The sequence below is a fragment of the Rhododendron vialii genome, chromosome 12a, assembly GCF_030253575.1.
Source record: "Rhododendron vialii isolate Sample 1 chromosome 12a, ASM3025357v1".
Lineage (NCBI taxonomy): Eukaryota > Viridiplantae > Streptophyta > Magnoliopsida > Ericales > Ericaceae > Rhododendron > Rhododendron vialii.
This window is the reverse complement of record NC_080568.1, coordinates 13,935,155-13,955,514: the sequence shown is the minus strand read 5'-3', so window position 1 is coordinate 13,955,514 and position 20,360 is coordinate 13,935,155. Positions and strand designations below refer to the sequence as shown.

The 20,360-nt window shown below is 40.1% G+C and overlaps 1 protein-coding gene across 2 annotated transcripts in view; it reads right to left on the bottom strand.

Moving 5' to 3' along the window:
* Nucleotides 1-3,433: 3,433 nt before the first annotated feature.
* Nucleotides 3,434-20,360, bottom strand: part of LOC131311927 (uncharacterized) — a 29,012-nt gene continuing 12,085 nt past the window's right edge. For both annotated transcript variants that reach the window (XM_058339566.1, XM_058339567.1), the window contains 8 exons: nt 20,194-20,280; nt 19,854-20,023; nt 19,185-19,327; nt 18,507-18,684; nt 17,832-18,423; nt 17,044-17,156; nt 4,572-4,815; nt 3,434-3,957 (listed from right to left, as the gene is read on the bottom strand). In XM_058339566.1, coding sequence (XP_058195549.1) covers nt 3,733-3,957; nt 4,572-4,815; nt 17,044-17,156; nt 17,832-18,423; nt 18,507-18,684; nt 19,185-19,327; nt 19,854-20,023; nt 20,194-20,280 — 1,752 coding nt within the window. In that variant the 3' untranslated portion in view covers nt 3,434-3,732. The remainder of the gene's footprint in view (nt 3,958-4,571; nt 4,816-17,043; nt 17,157-17,831; nt 18,424-18,506; nt 18,685-19,184; nt 19,328-19,853; nt 20,024-20,193; nt 20,281-20,360) is intronic.

Sequence of the window (20,360 nt, the reverse complement as noted above, 5' to 3'; positions counted from 1 at the left end):
AACCGACCCAAACCTCTCTAAAGGGTCAATTAGAAAGCCCGAGAGATCCAGGTATTGAATGACCACATCAAGGAAAAAAGAAAAAATGAGGGCACGCAAAAAGAGGTGTCATAATTCTGCAAAAGTTTCAAAGAGCTGTTCCCCCAGTGCAAAGTCGTCGCTACGACGCAATTCACAAAAGTTCCAAGAATTGTTCAAACTCAAGATAGCTATTAGCTCTAATCACCCAAAGCAAAACAAAACTTTTTGAGCATGTTATCCTCTCTTTGTTAAACCCAAGCCTTGGCCCCGTTATAACCTAAATAAAGTCCTTTCAGATTGGAAAACGCAACTTGATCAGGGGAAGATCAAAAGGGAACAATGTAATTGTAGACACCCCAATTTGGCCTAACGATTATTTCAAGTCCCACCTTGGGGACCATCCCGATGATGAATGGATACATGTGATTGCTAATTGACTTCTCGTAAACCCGTGGACTTTCGGTGAGTACTTTTAGCCACTTAGAGGACCCAATTCCGAGCCATATAGCCTTTCAAACAGAAACACAGAATCCTAGGAGAATCCATCTATCGCCCGCGAGATCCATCTCACAGCCTCAACTTCATTCTTTCACCCGTGAAACATGTTTGAAAATCTCCCTGAGACATTGATTCCTCGATAGCCAGATCTATTCTTCAGCTGCCATATCCATTCCTCGGCCGCCAGATCATCATTTTTCTAGATTCTAGAATGTTCTGTCAATCGTTTGATCCGTGCTCAAAACCCTAGCAGCCAAATTCCGATTCTTTCGGGCTACAAAAGGAGATTATAAGAAGAGATCTTGTGTATAAATACTTCCCATTAATTCATGCATTATGATTGGTTGGAGTAAGTCACCAATTGCCTATATAAAGGGGCCTTTGGGTTCCGAAATTAGACACACAATTCACCCCCAATAGCCACGAGATTCTGCAGAAAAACTCTCATATTCCCTCTACAAAAGCCCTAATATCCCGAAGGTAGCCGCAATGCGACGATCAAACTCTCGAAATACAAATCCTAACCCTAGGATTTTCAAGAAGCAAATCAGTCAATCATCCTCAATCCGAAGCAATTGTGCACTGAGGGATCAAGGTGGTGAGGCCCAGGGGCCTATGGTTTGATTCTTCTTATGTTCCTGTACTTAAAATCGTAACATTCTAATTTTCTGTTAATCATTTAATCTGGTGTGAGGAAGAATATCGGCTAGGATATCATTCTCTCGGCTGATACATCGATCCAGAAGGATCCCTAGGCCATGACATCCATTCACCGGCCACAGGATCCATTCCCTGGGATAGTCTGTTCTCTATTTTTGATGCATGTATTGCTTACTATTCTAGCTCGCTGTATCATTTGTTAAAGGCATAAAAACAGATTACGTGTTAGAATTAAATAAAGCAAGTGTATATCCTATGTTGAATGATTATAGGCCAGTCTCACGACTGGGCAAAGATGGATGCCTAACTCCTTCCCCTTATTGGACTCTTGGCTCTCGTACGCGGAATCTCTATCTATTTTTTTTAGTTTTTATAAACTAGGTGGTGACTCTATTGATGATAACCATTATTGTGTGGCGATGTTCCTAGCCATGGGAATTTCCACGATCTTGGTTTATGAAGTGGAACCAAACAAACATGATCAATCCATATGGCGATGCCCCTTTTGGGAGATGTTTACAGTTTTTGGCGACTCCGCTGGGGACTTGAGAGCCATAACCAAAAAGTTTGACATAGGATTAATACTTGCTTTATTTAATTCTTGTATCATATGCATCGAGCGGGCAACCTCGTTGAGTTCACCTAATATCCCGGCATGTTACGGGGTATGTTAGAGGTTCCAGCAAACTCCACAGTCACTTGTACCTAGTAGTATATCAAAAAAGGGATAACCTGATTGCCGCCTATGATGGGCTGGTGAGAGGACTGGTGCTCTTTGACAACGGAGCACCCTTGAGACCACCCAAACCATACATGTGATTAGAAGAGCCATAGAATTTATCAAAATAAGACAGGAACTTGCAGGTTAGGAATCTACTTGCATTTGTTTGTAAAAGTTCTTCCTCACACCAATTATATATATGTATGTTGTAAAGTTCTCTTTTGCAGGATAACCTTAAGGGCTTTTGAAATCAAGAAAAAAAAGGGGGTAAGCTAACCAGTCTAACTAAGGAAAAATTTTCAAGTAAAAATGGATGCATCACTATTCATGTTTGATTCGCACTTTCAAATTGTCACAAAGCTATCTGGCCAATTCAGTCCCACTGTCAAGGCTTTTGACCCTTCCAAGTACATGACCCCGATGGATCAACCGAGTCTGGGGTAATTATCTCTGAAGATAACCACATCATGTTCACAAGAACGATCAACGACGAAGAGGTGGAAGACATAATTGAAGAACTTTGTAGGATCCCGATCTATTTCTATGACCCTTATGCACCTACCGATGACTACTGGCCAATAGACGAGGTGGACAACCTCGAAGTTGAAGGAGCAAAGGAAGAAGAGTCTGTTGACAATAATCCACTAGACAAAGGGTCGCTAAACCTACTCTTTGATGAGGGGGTTACCAATGATGGAATAAGGGTAATCCACCCCATCACCATCATCAACCCCAGCATCAACAGCGCCGCAACAAAATAGACCACAAGGACTCCAACAAATCCAAGCTCCCTTCAACAGCACCTGTTGAAACCAATCAAACCACATGCAAGCACACCCCACGATTGGATTGAATAGGAAAGGGTATAAAGGGGCGGGAAACCTGATCCAATCGGAGAAAAGAACATACCGATTGGACGAGAAGGCGAGGATGGGAGAGGGGGGGTGATCAGTTGAGGGGGAGAGAGAGAGAGAGAGAGAGAGAGAGAGAGAGAGAGAGAGAGCAGTCACTCAAACGGAAAAGGGGTAAGCGAAATGGGAGGCCGAGCGACTGATAAAAGAAGGGGAAAACAGATTGCATGCATGATTGGTGGCGAAATACAAAGTCGTCGGAGCACATTGCCAAAGAAAGAGGTCTCGAACGCATGAGATATGAACGCCAGAGCAGGAAACAAAGCTCGCCGGAGGTATAGAGAGCAAGAGCGGTACGATACGATTGGGTACTTATTCAATACATAGAAAGGAAAGGGAGCATGTTTAGATAGAGGTGGGAGCACGGTTTATTCTTTACTTAAGTTCCCTCAAAGGGATTAAAATCACTCTTTTGGTGTCATTTTTCTCATTCTCTTCCTAGACATCTTCAATGTAGCCATTTGGGCTAATTTTTCCGTTTCCCTGTCATTTTGTTTTCTTTTTGCTTTTTTTCCTCTTAGGATATGCCCCCTTTAGGTTATATATTAGCTTAATCTTCTTTTATATTTCAAGCTAATTTACCCAAAAGAAAAATATTTACCCTGATTCATTCCAGCCTTGATTGATAGAATGCAAAATGGAGTTTGATTCCAAAACTCACTGGTCAAGCAAGGACGAAAATCGGCTGAAAGGTTATTGTTTTTGTGGTCAAAGCAAGTATATAACTTTAAGAAACAGAACGGAAAAAAAAAAAACCGGCAGACGTACACAATATAGGTCTTTCTGCATGAAATGCTTGCTCGCAGAAAACCGAAATCACCCTGGTATATACACAAAGCACATTAGAGGGTGACTGGTAGAAACCACAATTAATCTGCTATGTGACTTTCGAATGCAATTGTTTTCTCGCTTACAAATCATTTATTTCCTTTTCTTGTCATCAGCTTTGATCAGATGAACAGGAGCTGCTGGAATACTGAACCACCATTCTCTCACCCGCCTTAGCCATCTATCGCTGCTGGCTTTCCTCAGTGGCATCTCCCTTGTGAAAGACTCGATGAAAACCAACAAGATCAAGAGTCTAAGAGGTATGAGTGCCAAAAACAAGGCCGCGGAAACTAACAACATAGCAACCCTTTCGGTGGCCTGAAAATCGAAACAAAGAAACAGTTAAATGTCAGAACCAGCAATCAAAAATGGGTTCTGTTTGATGAATATGCTTCAAAAGAAAGAATCATACTAGTATAACTCGCATCATTATGAAATATTGTACCAGTAATGAAAGAAAAATAGCATCACAACCCCCATTTTTATCTTGGTTTCAGTATTAGCGTTCATGAGTTGAATTCAGCTATTGGACGAATAAATGCGTTCCAAACTGGAGTTGGGAAATATTTGGCACTTTAAGCTCACAATGCCCCAATATGACTTGCCAATGTGTCTCACTTAAATGGTAGGAAGTCAACCCCATAGAAGCCAGTAACAAAGCTAAAAGATGTATTGAGTTTTTTGTTTTTTTTGATAAGTTAAAAGATGAATGAGTTGGGCAGTGGTACACAAATATATTCAGCTGGGATATAGATACAAATCTCCATATATGTGACTCCGTGTGTGTGTGCACGCATCATTGATCGAAAATCTTACCTCCAAATTATCTGAATTTCCTTCAATAATACAACTAATAAAATCTTGTGCATTCTTGAACTGCTTTAAAGAAGAGAATATAAAAATACAATGGCTTAGCCGACTAAGGCAAATACCTGAGGAAGTGCAGCAATTAAGAGAGCTCTAACTTTCAATAGAACAATATTTCCAGCCTGAATTAGAGATTCAACTTGAGTGATGGCTTCTTGTAAGCTTAGCAGCTGTTCTACTGCATTTTTAGTTGGGGGAACTGTGATTTTATATGCTTCCAATGGCCTCCCTTTGTTTGCATGCTTACGCCAGATCATGAGAACTGCAAGAATTACAAAAATGGACGGTAGTACAAACCTGATCCACCCCCTGCAAATGAAAATGAGCCATATCATTAGATTTCTTCCTTCAAGAAACAGTTTGAACAGACCCAAACCACAACCCATTTCCAAACACAAATGAGGAAGATTATTATGTCATTTCCACGATTATAAGGGGCAAGGCCAGAAAACTTCTTCGTTCAAGCATTTACTATAAAATTACAATGAATCCAATGCCAAAAGTCTTCACTGTAACACCCACAGTGCCCTCGGTTGGGCATTTCAGTTAACTATATATGAATCACGTGTTCCCATCTTTATCGCATATAGTAAGGTGACACTGTTGTTTCTCTACATACGAGATGGTCTGTGGCAGGTTATTAGTATAAGTTCCACTCCAAAACTCAGCCACGAAGATTGCTTTCAGATTCCAATATGCAGGGTCCATTAAGGATATCAGGGTCAGAGATTTATTTCTGCAGCTGGATCAAAAAACCGTGGTTTCTTAGGGTCTGCTCAGAAAAGCAATTAGGATTTGGAACTTGTATTCTTGGGAAATGCACAAGGTCGTCGTGTTGCAGGGGCTTCAACAAGTTTCAATCCATGGGTAGACTCAAATGGACCAATGGTTCAGGTGCTTAAGTTCAGCCATACAACCATTTCCCAACCAAGCATACTTATTCGCAATCTCCCAAGGACAAGCTCTGGACTCTTCCATATCTAGAGTATTACAACGTTATGAGCACTCTAATTTTGGAATAAATGCTCATACAAAAAAGATTCTACCTAGCTCCCATCATGAATTGGACACCGGCCTCAAGAAACCTTATCAAATCACGAATCAAATCGAGGGTCGGATTGACCCTTTTCTGAATCGTGAATTGTAACGATTCGGTCCAAATTTCAAAATTACATTGGAACATGTATGTATACGCCTACATAATAAAGATACATTGTAAAATTGTAAAATTTAAGCTTAAGTCAATGTTGATGTTTGTTTTCTATCATTAGTCTATGCCGAAAGACACTTGTACATAATAGGAAAGTAAATACCATAGTAAAATAAATTTGCATATAGATGTTAAAGATTGATCATTATAGAATGAAAACTTAGCCTCAACACAATAAAAGTTTGTAGCCCAATAGGTACGATATTAGCTTGTAGACCAACACATGTACAATCCTTTTCATATTTGTCGAATGCACTAATTGTGATAAACCTTGATTCACCTAAAGATTCGTATTGTTGCTCCGTGAATCACAAATCAAATCGTGAATCGTACGATTCACCACCGATTTTATAGAAACCTTGATTCACCTATAGATTCGTACCGTTTTTGTGTGAATCTTGAATCGTGCGATTTTGACAAAACCAAATCATTTAACTAAGCTCACTTGACCCATCCTCATATCATGCTTAGAATATTTTTAACAAAGAAATTTGTGATATTTTTTTTTAGGTAAATCAACTTGAAATATAAAAAAGGTTAAGCAAGTGTACAAGTTTGCAAGGGGCATATCCCAAGAGACAAAAGAAAAGAAAATTTGTGATATTTAATTTAACCTTCCTAGCCAAATTTGGTTGAAATCTAATTTTCATTTCTCTACTCCTACTGAGTCCTGAGTCCTACATATTAAATTGCCTAGCTTTATAGCAAGCAAATTTTTCCTGAACAGTCTGCACACGAAAATCCTCACTTTTATTTCTCCTATGGAGACTGTTCATGTCACATCCTACATCGACCACTCACAAGTTGTATACATGGTATGTAAACACCACGTACCAAAATAATTGGGCTAAGCCTATCAAACAAAAAAAAAATATTGGGCTAAGAATTTGGGCCATGTTGATAGGCCACTTTCACAAGTTATTGGGCCAGCACAGGAAGGGTTGATTTAAATAATATCATAGCACAACCAAGCTCTACGTGGTGGGGGCACCTCTAGCTTCTGTGCCAGCCACCTCTTGGATCCATTCTGTCAGAACATGGTGCCGCATAGAACTAACTGCTACACCATGGCCCCCAGAGAAAGTTTGTTGGGCAATGGCGCAATGAGGACAGTGCACATGAAAGTGGGTATGATTGTGACATCCTATAGGGATATGGCAATCTACACCGAACCGATGGTTAACCAAATTGAACCGACCAGGGCAGTTTTTAACCGCGGTTATGGTTTTGGATTTTAATTTGTAAAAACCATCCAGTTTGGTTTTTGTTTCAATTTTATATGATAACCGCACCAAAATCTAACCTCAATATAATTACGAAAAATACCTTTACATGTATATATAGCGCTATTATACAGCTTTGAGTTCTAGCTTTTCTTCAACAAAGCTGGAATTTTTGTCCATTTTTGGAGATTGAATCACTGTGTTAATTACACTCTATGATGCACCGACACGGACACGGACACCGACACGGACCCCGAAACCGACACAGAGACACGGGAATTCAAAAAAATGGGGACACGGACACGGCGGCGGACACGCCACGTGTATATTTATTTATTTATTTATATATATATAAATAAATAAATAATTATAGTTTAACACCCAGAAATTTTAAAAAAATTATAATTTGGCCCCAAATTTTTTAAAAAAATTACAGTTTGACCCCCAATTTTTTCAAAAATTACAATTTGGCCCCCAAAATTTAAAAAAAAATTATAGTTTGGCCCCTGCCGTGTCCCCCTCAAAATTTAATATTAAAATACGGGACACGCCACGTGGCGTGTCCCGTGCGTATCTCCGAGGTGTCCCGCCATGTCCTGACACTGCGATTCTTCGACCTCTAGAGGTGTCGGTACTTCATAGATTACACTTATAATTTACATTGTTATCAACATTTTTTTCTGCCCGTTCATGGGGTTGATTAAGGTTTTTTTTTTCCGGGAGTGGTTGATTAAGGTTAGGTTACTAAAAATGTTGCCCATTGATTTTGGTGAAAAACCAAACCAGTAACCAACAGTTTTGACTATGGTGTATGTTGTCAGAGATAAGAGAAAGTGTATAGAGTGTTAATTAACACTAACACACATAATGTTTATCTATATTAAACGATAACTCCTTACAAGGCTTAGCTAACCAATGTGCGACAACGTCAAAGACTAAAAATATTCTAACATTCCCCCTCAAGCTGATATTAAAAAGTTCCAGCTTGTTACAAAGCAACTCTAACCATGGTTTGAATAACGATTTATTAAACATGTCAATCAACTAGACGCTGGTGGATACAAAGAGAGTAGCTATCACACCACTAGTTAACCTTTTCCGCATAAGATGACCATCCACTTCAATATGTTTAGTTCTTTCATGAAAGACTAGATTTGATGCAATGTGAATTGCCGCATGATCAAGTATTCGATCGGCCCTCGATTTCGTAGATGTAAAATATTCGATTTTCTAATCGGCCTTCAGATGCAGACATTCCCTACCCGTCAAACCCGAACAGTCTGATTAAAATAAGCTAGCTACACAATACACATGGCATAATCCTAACGGATGATACACCTTATCACTATCACTATTTTCAGATGCTTGCAACGTAAAAAGTGGATATGCTCTCTCTCTCTCTCTCTCTCTCTCTCTCTCTCTCTCTCTCTCTCTCTGCATTTGCAATTATGAAACCAATACCACCATTTGAAACTAGGTCCACACGCAGAGCACTCTCTCTGTCTCTCTGCAATTATGAAACCAGCTCCACCATTTGAAACTAGGTCCACACACAGAGCACTCTTTCTCTCTCATCACTTTTTCTTCTCCGTTCCCTCTGCAAATGTGAAAATGGATCCATAACACGCGACCACCATAACCATTGTGAGGCCCTCCATATGCGTTCTATGAGAGAATCACAAAGCCATTTCTCTTTTGCAGTCCAAGGCCTCTCTTCTCTTCTCCATTTCATTGAAAGAAACCAGAAAGATGGGTAGATCTCAACCCGTTGAAACTGACCGACAAACGGCTGACCCGAAACTGCAGTTTCGACGAATATACCAATCGGCTGCGGGTGACGTTTCTATGAACTCGAGGGCATCGGTTAGGGTGGCGGGCCGAGGGAAAAACTGAACCGGCCAGACCCATGCTCACCCCTAGAAGTTTCACCCCAAATCCGATTTCCTCAAGAAACGAGTGCACCCATACAAAGTCACATTTCACGTGGGCCATTGATCGATACTCTGTTTTTACACTTGACCGTGCGACCACTGGCTTCTTACTCGTCCAATTGACAAGATTTCCACCCAAAAAGACACAATACCCTATAGTAGATCTTCTGTCGGATGGTCCTCCTGCCCAATCAGAATTGGTGAACACCTCAACACGCAAGTGTCCAATAGCCCAGTAGAACAAACCAAGTCCTAGATGTGCCTTAAGATACTTCACAATTCTAACAACATCCTCCCAATGTGGAAAACGAGGAGCAGACATAAACTGATTCACAATACTAACGGCAAACGAGATGTCCAGGCATGTATTAGTTAGATAATTTAGCTTACCAACCAAGCGACGATACTGTTCCGGTTTTGAAAATAACTCCCCCTGACTAACACAAAGTTTGATGTTGGGATCCATAGGGGCAACAGGCTTAGTCCCCAACAAACCAATTTCCTCCAAAATATCCAAAACATACTTTCGCTGAGATATAAACTAATACCATCTTTAAATCGTGTCACCTCAATACCCAAGAAATACCGCAATTTTCTCAAGTCTTTGGTATGAAACTCATGCTGTAAGAAACCTTTCAACTCATCAATGTTTTTCTGATCATCACCAGTAATGATAATATCATCCACATAGACGATCAATAATACCTTTCCGAAATCAGATGTGAGAGAATGTATGAAATGATCACATTGACATCGATGCATGCCAAATTATATAACAGCGTCACTGAAATTACCAAACTAGGCTCTAAGAGACTACTTAAGGCCAAACAACACTTTGTGAAGATGACACAACTGATTAGGCTCCCCCTCAATAAAAAACCCTGGTGATTGCTCCGTATAAACTTCCTCCTGAAGATCCCCATAAAGAAATGCATTTTTAACATCCAACTGAAACAGGGGCCAACCAAGATTGGCTGCAAGAGAGATAAGAAGTCAAACAAAACCAAGTTTGGCAACTGGAGAGAGAGTCTCGGCATAATCAACACCATATGTCCGAATATAACCATAGCAACGAGACGGACTTTGTAGCTTTCAACAGATCCATTAGGATGGTACTTGACTGTAAACACCCCGTTACACCCAACAATGGTCTTTCCAAGTGGAAGAGGTACCAACTCCTAAGTGCCATTATGAAAAAGGGCTGACATTTCATCCTCCATCGCTGTCCACCACTCAGTAATAAACAAGGCTTCCTGGACAGTGTTAGGAACAAATACAGACAAGCAAATGCACGAAGAGATGGAGATAAGTGATCATAGGAGACATAATGAGCAATGAGATGAGAAGTACAAGTACGAGTACCTTTGCAAAGAGCAATGGTAGGGAGACGGATCCACCGAAGAAGAGGACGGAAAAAAGGAAGGTCACATCAGCACACAAACTCACAACGAAGAGAAGGAGAGTAATACTTGTACCCCTTCTAAGTGCGAGAATACCCAAGCAACACACATTTGACGGATCGAGGATCCAATTTACCCTGTCTTGGATCTAGAGCTTGAACATAACATGTACACCCAACCACACGGGGGGTAGAGAATGTAGTGGACGACCAGGGAACAAAACACTGTGGAATCTGACCCCCTAGGACTATGAACGACATACGATTGATAAGATATGCTGCAGTAAGAACAGCATCACTCCAATAGGATTTGGAAGAGCATAGGCAACTTCTAGCATATGTCGCAACTTGCGCTTGGTGACTTCATTCTGTTGTGGAGTTCGAGACAAAATGTTTGGTGGATAATACCATGATCATTAAAGAAAACAGATAAAGCCTTACGATAATATTCACGAGCATTATCAAAACGAAAAAATACGAATAGGAACATCAAACTAAGTTTTTATTTCCTGATAAAATAACTTAAAAACTGCATACAACTCAAACCGTTCTTTCATAAGATAAACATAAGTAATCCGGGAATAATCATCCACAAAAATAACAAAATACTGAAAACCAGAACGTGACGGAACATGAATAGGACCTCAAATATCTTAATGAACCAAATAAAAAAGTCTCGACACCCGACTCTCTATCCTGGGGGAAGGAAACACGATGGTGTTTACTAAACTCACAAGACTTCACACGGTAAGACAATGACACGACCACAAGATGGGACCATCCACTTGAGATTCTGAAGAGACGGATGCCCAAGACGACAATGATGCTGATATGGTGAAAGAGATGACTGAAGTGCAACTTAAGAAGATAGATTGCCATCACTAAAATAATAGAGGCTACCATGTTCACCCCCCGCCCCCCCAAAAAAGAAAAATTAAAAAATTAAAAGAATCTTCTTCCCCGTCGTGATATCCTAAAAACACGAGCCAGGAAAGAATGTTACAGAACAATTTAAGAATTTTGTAAGCTTTCTGACAAAGAGAAGACTGTATGACCATGTAAAATAGAATCTAATGAAAGCAATGAACTCAAAGTGACATAACCCAAACCAGCAACATTAGCAGTAGAACCATCAGCTAATGTGACGAGAAAATTTTCCAAGAAAACAAGAACCAGATAAGATGGTGGAAACGCTACTATAATCCGAAGCACCAGAATCAATGACCCAAGAATCAAAGACCCAAGGAGTACTGGAAGCAAGACCAACATAAGATGAACCTTTCTGAGCGAACATAACGGTGGAGGAAGATGACAGAAGTGAGACGATGGTACTCATCCTCTGGAATAGTAACCATAAGAGGCATGGAGCTAGATCCCTAAGTCAATAAATGCTTATCATCCTCAGAGATAGTAGCCTGATGCGCAGACGGACGACCATAAAGAACCCAACAATAATCAACAGTGTGATTGGTCCCATTGCAATGAGTACAATACTGAGAAACCCGACCTCAGCCACGACCACCAAATGGTTGCCGACGGCCTTCGCGGCCAAAATCATGACCAAACCCGCGGCCTCCATGGCCAAAGTCATGGCCACCTCCCCCTGACTCCCGACCACCATGACCAGAACAATAGGAATAGTAACCACCAGAAGTAGATGCGGCCAAAGCAAAACGATAAGGAGGCAGTGGAGCAGCAGGACTAGTATCAGATATAGAAGACTGACAAAAATGACTAAACACTTCACTTAGAGGAGGCAACTCCTGCCCCCAAGTAGCTGACAGCAAATAGGAACAAAAGACTAAGGCAAACTAGACAAGAATCGAGCCACATTCAAGTTTTCACGTTGGCAACACATAACCGCAATATCGGTAGAAATAGGCTGACAGATCCATTGAGAGAGAAAGCTCCTTCTTTGACAAGGGGATCCATTGTCCTCAAATTTATTTTTCATTATAATGGAAGTCCTGACTTGTCTTCTCAAAGAGAAATCCCTTCTCCATGACTTCCACTTCCATTGGAAAGGAGAAATCCCTTCATCAACCTCTGCTTTGCTGATGATCTTATGATATTCTGCGAAGGAGAGGTGAGCACCATTCTTCATATCCAACATGCACTCAATGAATTTGAATCCCTTTTTGGGTTGTCCTCCAGTCCTGGCAAGAGCAACTTCTTCTCTAGAGTTCATGCTAACTCCAAAAAGGACATACTGGAGGTGTTGGGATTTTAAAAAGGTCATCTCCCTATGAGGTATCTAGGAGTCCCATTGCGGTCCACCAAACTTAAGGCCATTGATTGCAAGATCATGGAAGACAAAATCACTGCTGCTAGAACCAAGTCTTGGACCAACAGCGATCTTACATATGTTGGGAGAGATCAGTTGATCAAGACTATACTTTTCTCAATGCAAACTTATTGGTCTTCCTTCTTTATTATCCCCAAGAAGGTAATCAAGGAAGTTGAAGCGATACTTAGAGCATTTCTGTGATCTGGACCTAACCTCAAGAAAACTGTTAAGAAAACTGGATCCAAAGTCTCTTCGGAGCATATTTGCTCCCCTAAACATGAGGGTGGACTTGGTTTCAAATCTATGCAACTATGGAACTAGGCAGTTATTGCCAATCACATTTGGTTTCTCATCTCTGGAGGAGAACAATCAATGTGGTATCATTGGGAGTTTCGACGAATTTTGGTGACAAAAATAGAATTGAAGAGATCAAAGAATGGGAAACCCAGAACCATGAGAGAGAGAGAGAGAGAGAGAAGTTATCTATCCCTCTCATGGATAGGTCTTTGTTTTTTGGGATGAAGATGAAACGGTACATAGAGTCGTTATTTAATGGATTTTTTTTAATTATGGTGGATGGTAGTGGTTGCTATGGAGGTTGAGGGGTGACAGTGCCGGAGATGGCATGATGGTACTGGTGGTGAAAAGGTTGAGGCTGTTAGAGATGCTCTAAAGGGCTCAGGGGCAAACTGGTCTTGTCAAATTATTTTAGGAGGTAAATTTCCCGTCAACACACCTTTAACTGTTTTTTCATTATATTTGATGAAATTGTTAACATTTCCGAACTAGTCTAAAGTATAAAGGGTGTGAGTGTTTAAAAATGAAGTAGAAGGGGTGTAGTTGGAAAATAGGAAAAGTACAAGGGGTGTCTCTAAAACTTACCCAGATATTTGCAAATATTTCTTGCTTGGACTTGAGGATTCCTCCCATAATCAAGTGTGTGACTTGGTCATGTCAAGTGGCGTCCGCGATTAGTAACGTCGAGGTACATCTGCTAACCTTGGTCGAGTGGCATCCCGGGATTATCCTAACCTCGCAGGTTTCGGCCTGCATCTGTTCATGTTTGTTCGTGGACATTTAATTGATTGAACCCTGGGTTTAATTCAACATGGGCTGCATTGTGTTCAAATTGGTAGCTTCTGTTCGCGTTCAGGCCTGAATGGCTACTTCACCGAATTACCATATGTGGTTGTGGATACCTTTTTTTTGAGTTTGTGAGGCCACTTGCTATGAGATTGTGAGGCATCAGTATGAGGTTTTCAACGAGTTGTATGCATACTTTATTATCCTTATTGCCTATCCTTAGACCCCATCACACAAAATCTCAACAACCAACAATGAACAACCAATCAACAATCCTTCTAAGTGACTGAGATAAAGAACAGAATAGGCCAAACAGGAATCAACCAACCACTACTCCAATAAACTAAAAAACAATAGCGATACAAAGTAATCCAGAACCCCACCAACCAACTAGCATAGCAGCAGCCCAAGATGAACGCAACCAGCAAGTAGAGCATCGACATAATATAGAAAGCAAGGAATCAAAGACTACGTATTACCACATCAGATGAAAGGATCAGAAGAGAAACCGAAGACCATATCGCAATGTTCAAGCACTAGGTGACCAACAAATCGCTATTTCCGAGGTGATAGGTGAGATTTTGATCATTGGATGCTAATTTCAAGCACTGGCTATTTCGAGCACTATTCAAGCTGTTGCAGGGGCTGGAAAGGACTGGGTAGGGATTTCGAGTGCTTGGATGGGCTGGGTTAGGGTTTTCGAGTGTTGTGGGCAACTGGGTAGGGCTGGGTTTGGGTTTTCGAGTACTAGGTAGGGCAGGATTAGGGTTTTCGAGGTATGGGTAAGTGTTTCGAACAAGGTTTGAGTGATTTCGAACTTGATTCAGGTGATTTTGAGCACGATCGGGGATTTTTCGAACTGGGATTAAGGATTTTGAAGGTAGATTGAGGGTTATTGAAGGTCAATGTTTGATTTAGGGATTTTGATATTAAACAGTACTGGGTTAGGGCTGGGTATGGTACACGAGTGTTTCGAACAGGGGTCATTCAACTCCGACAAGTATCACCAGAGGGTCTTTGGGGTGTAAGGGTATGGTGGCTATTAGGGTTTAGATCAGAACCATTCTGATACCACGTCATTAGAGATAAAGAAAGTGTATAGGGTGTTAAAACACATATAATCTTTATTTATATTAAATGATAACTTCTTAGAAGGCTTAGCTAACCAATGTGGGACAATGCAAAGACTAACAATATTCTAACAATTTAGATGAAAAGAAAACCGTTAGTTTTGGTTATGGTTTCAATTTTAGGGACAAGGTTGGGTTTTTGTTTTTGTTTTACCAATAACCGCACCATTGCCATCTCTAAGTCATCCCACATCAACCACTTACAAGTATAACGAAACACCACTTCCTACCAAAATAGGCCATCTTAGTAGGCCACTTTTACAGGTTATTGGACCAATGGGCCCTCAATACTAGTAGTTCATCATTTTCCCCAAGTTTTAATCATATGATGGCCAAAACCAGCTGGCCGGTCTTACCTTTAAGAAAGCAAGGGAACACCAAGAAGAATAGATTATCTTCATGAAGAGTACAAGGAGGAATTTAATGAGTATCATCCTAACCTCAAGTCAGTAGTTATGATTGGAAAAGTGTGTGGCGATTAATGGAAATCCAAGACACTTTGAGAAAGCTTTCTATATGACTTATGATCTTTCGCTACTTGAGTGGATTGTACTGAATAATTTATGGCTGTACCTTTAATCACTATCTAGTCTCCTCTTTTTCCTCGTTTGTTTGTGAGTTGTGCCCCTTGGCAGTCAGCACTTTATTTTATACAATTTCCTATTGCTGCCTCCAAAAAAGGGGACTTTCTTTATGAGTATCAATGAACCATGGTCCAAGGACAAGTAATCTGGCACAAAGCAACTCTTGGCATTAATTAGAGCAGTGCATAAGCTCATTTTTATTGGTCTTTTTTGGTGGTGTTGGCTTTTTGGCCTTTTGATTCTTCATTTTCTTTGTACATGGGTGGCAACCCCAGTCCCCTTGATGCCTTTCAAATAAAATGAATACTTATAAAAATAAAAATTAAAAAAAACCGTGATAGGAAAGAGAAGTGCTGGAAGGAGGGCAAAGACAAGAGAACAACAGAGGTAAAAGCTATCCTTCCTCTTATTTGGATGATAAAATAAGAAAAAGGAAGGTACTATGCCCATATATCCAGATGTATGTACCCATATATGTATTGTTTTCTTGGTAATGAGAAGCCCTCAAAGGAAGGGCCACTTTGGATCCAACCTTGCAAGTCCACGGTAAACCCAGATACCTGCAACTTATCCATAAGGCACGGGTATCTTATAAGCCAAGGCGTTGCCAACATGAGTTGAGCACAAGACCCTAGGGTTTACTGTTGATCCCACTAAAGGGTTACTTAAAGTTATAGCGGTTGGGGGAGAAGAGGAAGAGAAATCTGATACTCCCTCCGTTCCTAATTGAGAGTCCATTATTCTATTTTGGGTTCTTACAAAATGATTGTCCCTTTTCAAAAATGGAAAGAGAAATTTGGTGATTTTCTACAAGTGTCCCTCACAAGTGAATATAAAAGTGTTATAAATTAGGTAGAATATAGGGGTAATGGTGGAAATGATGGGCATTAAATTTAAATGTAGGTTTAATCATTGCATGTCCCCTTAAATAGTTGGAATTCCCTAAAGGGACTCTCAATTAGGAACAGAGGGAGTATTCTGTTTAAGTACTCAGCGATAAGGGTATATTTGCCTTCCCTTTAGGCTTTAGCTAGTCAGGCCAGGCCCCTCGCGGGGGGAGTTGAACAATCAAACAATCCACACACCAGCTTTTCTCATCCAGCTCTCACTGTCAAAGTGAACAAAGAGCGGGGAAAAAAAAAAGGTGGTAGACCATCCTTTTGATCCCTTCTCTTTCCTACTCATTGAACATACAAACAAGGCAAGTCATGCACTACTATAACTTCCCCTAAATCCAACACAACCAAGGTCAAAATCACCCCTAGCCTTATCATGGGTAGGCCAAGGATACCAAGAACAAATGACACCATAGATTTCAGCCTCCAATACACCAGCCCAAGCTTAGCGCCTAAGCGGTAGAGACCAAATTAGCAACAAGGCTCCAAACCTCAAACAAGATATCTGTTTCATTAATCCAAACAAGAGCAACTCTTACGCTTTGTGTTTCATTAAAAAGAAAATAAAACTTAAAACAAGATCATACTTGACATGTCGGACAGTAAATTAAGGCAGCACTTTCACTGTAACATTTCCTGAAGATTCTTGCGGATGAAACCACAACTTGAGTTATTTAACCACCTTATGCTCAAAAAAAAAAAAAAGTCTAGTCAAAACACGCAAGTCTAGTTATTTACCTCAACTTAATTTCGCCACAAGCAGAAACACATAAAACTAATCGAAAGTAAATTACCTAAAAATCATATAGCCAATGGAAACCAGAAAGGCTGTTGATTTCCAAGGGTCTTTCCATGAAGCCAAAACTTGAAGACGGTTAAATGATTCCACAAGGGGGAAAAGCAACTCCTGCAAAAGGTAAAATGTAATGGAATAAAGCATAAAAACTGTATAATCCCATCATACGGATCATTTTTATTGTTAGTAAATAACAGCAAAATCACAATCAAGTTCTATGAACCTAAAACATGGAGGAATCAAATCCTTGATGACTAATGTAATGTCAACCTTGATGAGCGTGAGAGAGAAACTATGAAAATGGCAGCCATTCAAATCTAATACACAAATTAAAATGAAGCAAGTCCTCTATCTCAAGCTGAAATATAAGATAGATACATCTTAAACCGAAAAAGTTTTTTTTTTTTTTGAACAGCAAAGATCAAACTGAAAAACTTGACCAAAAAAAAATGATTAAACTGAAAAAGTTGTTGCTTAGTTTCTCCTCAAATCATGTCCATTGACCTATTTTAAAAATAACCAGAACATTATCCACTGGAGTAGGACTGTTCGGTAATTGTAAAAGCTCCAATCAATCCAAAAGCTGATTGATAAATAATGACATGTACCTGAGCCTTTATCCTCAGCCACTATAGACGCAAACATACATGAGATATCACTTCTGTGAAGATATTAATTTCTAGGAACAATCTAGTAACACTCTAATCACCGAGTATCTAATAAAAAATCTGTAATCCTCATTTCTTCCACTATAATACCAAACAAGAAGGTAATATGTTAATTAACCTTCATTACAGCTAGATTGGTATCAATCCCTTCCACTTTTACTTGGTCCACAGTTGCTTGTGCAGCTTCTGCCCTTCCCCTGTTCAGCTGGGACTTTTTTACTACCATTTCTAACGTACTTATTTCACCAGCACACACATCCACGCCTGCATATATTGCTTCCCCATCATCATCTTCCCCCTTTCCTAATATCCCATGTCTGTGCAGTGTCAAAACTGAAATTGGGAGTTTCATCCCCTCTTTTGCACTTAAAAGCCCAACTGAACCACGCTGGCTGGTGCTGGCATTCAAAAGAACCAAACGACTTGATAAAGTTTCCAAGATCATGTCTCCTCCAGGAAGACTTTCAGCCAAGTTAAAACACAGTAAGGTTTTATAATGGGATGATAAGATCTGAAAGGCTTCTCTCGCTGCACGATAACGGAAAATACCTAGGATTGCCCTTGCAAGTGCTTCGGATTGTAGGATCCCTTTGAGATTGTACTCCCTAATGAACCTGTGAACATGCAAGATTTCAAGACAGGCATGCAACCAATAGTCCCGCCGCGAATTGCCCTTGAATTCGGGAAATTCCAAAAAAACAGGCTCTGGTCTGCACAAGAATTTAGTCAGGGTCTCAACAGTTATATACCAACCTACAAATTCAAGTAGATAATGGACAATGGAAACACATACGTAGATGTTGACTTGTACATCACAGCTTTGTCAAAGAGACGGGCACCCAATGGACCTGTTAAATCAGGCCTTATTACCTGCTTCATATCCATTGCCAAATCATATCTCACAGCTTTTTCATACAAACCAACTCCCAAAGATTCAAAGTACAGAGCATAATTTGTGAGTGTCAACCGCCCTGCCAAAGAGATAAAACCAAACACCATCCTATAGGATGTTAATCAAAACACACTGCGAGAGCCTAGCAAGTCGCAACTAAGTTCAAGACTCAAATTCAATAAATGACCATTTCGTAGACTCAATAATAGGTCTTGGCAAATATATCGCAAACTACAAATCCAGAACCAAAAATACAAAAAAACTCAAGAAACATTCTAAGGTAGACAGAACTCGATATTTGATTTGTTTCCCACAAATCGGGCCAGAAGGATTTGATCAGCCCATCATAACAATGGAGCAGGCAGTCTAGTATCAATACAAAAACTGTTGAGGTAACCTCATCGTAACAACATGATACCACCATCTTAGTTATTCTATTCACAGACACAATAATTTGATTGAACTACCAGCACAGGCATAACACTAGTCATGTTTGAAAAGCTAGATTAAAATTGCCCCGTTCAACAAAATAAACCTCACCGAAGTACAATCAACTTCAATCATAAATTGATGACTCACCAGGCCATGCTGATATTCCAATATGTTGCAGAACTGGTTGAGTGGGAACTGTACCGTCAACATCTAATATGAACTCGCCCTCAGCAAGCTGAAGGGTGGATGCAGATTGGGTTCCTCTTGCATTTTTCACTGCTTTGATCACCCTGCAGTAGAAGTAGGAGCAACTGACTGAGCGTTCATTATGAGGATCTTGCCTTCGCATCATTCAACACTTTGCCCATCTCTTCTTTTCCATAAGATTAAGTTATTAGTACACCATAGATGCCTGAAATACTGGGACCTATAGGAGTTGTTGAAAAATAATTCATCATTCTAATGTAACCAATAAGTGTAGTGCTTAAGTTCACAGGCTTATATATTCCTTAAATCGTGGTATACAACAGAGTTACAGGAGGATCGAACCAAAAGTTTGTGACCGAACATGAAAGCAAGGGAACTCATCAACTCAAGCGAACTGAAAAGGTTCTTAAAGGTGCATTATGAGATTCGATAACATCAGATGCATAAAAATGTTGATCCTGGATAGACAAATGAAGACCCATTTTTCAAAAGAAGCAGCTGAAAGGATGGGATTAACGTGGGAAATGTCAGTAAAAGCCATGGCAAAGAAGAAAAAAAAAAGAACTAGCATTTATACAAGTCCTAATATCTCAAGGAGCTGGAGCATACTTTTCAAGCATTCGAAGGTACTTGTCGTATATAAGAAAATGAAGTCGATGAGAAGAAGAACTAGTCAGTGCGTCAAAAAGATTGTGGACAGTGATTATATCTGCAATCACAGCACAAGCAGGAGCTATCCGTGCAAAAGCCTCTGGTCCAACAGTTTTCTTGTTATCAACCTGATGGACAGAATGACATGAATGGGGAGAAATGGCTTGAAGGATGAGCACACAAGACTGATACAGCACAATGCTCACCATATCATCCTTATTAAACACGAAAATAAAACGAAAAGAGACAGCATTTTATGAAAGAACCAAGAAACAACAAAGAAAATGACAAACACAACCTGAACGGCCGTTTTTGTGGAACTAGAATAAAATAGTGACCAACCATCCTCGCCCTCCATTTCCTGGGTACTGCAAGACGCAATTTCCTGTCATTGAAGAAAAATAAGGGTGCATTTCAATCAGGAAGTGGTTGAACTTTTTCGGTCCCTTACAATGGAGTTCCTAT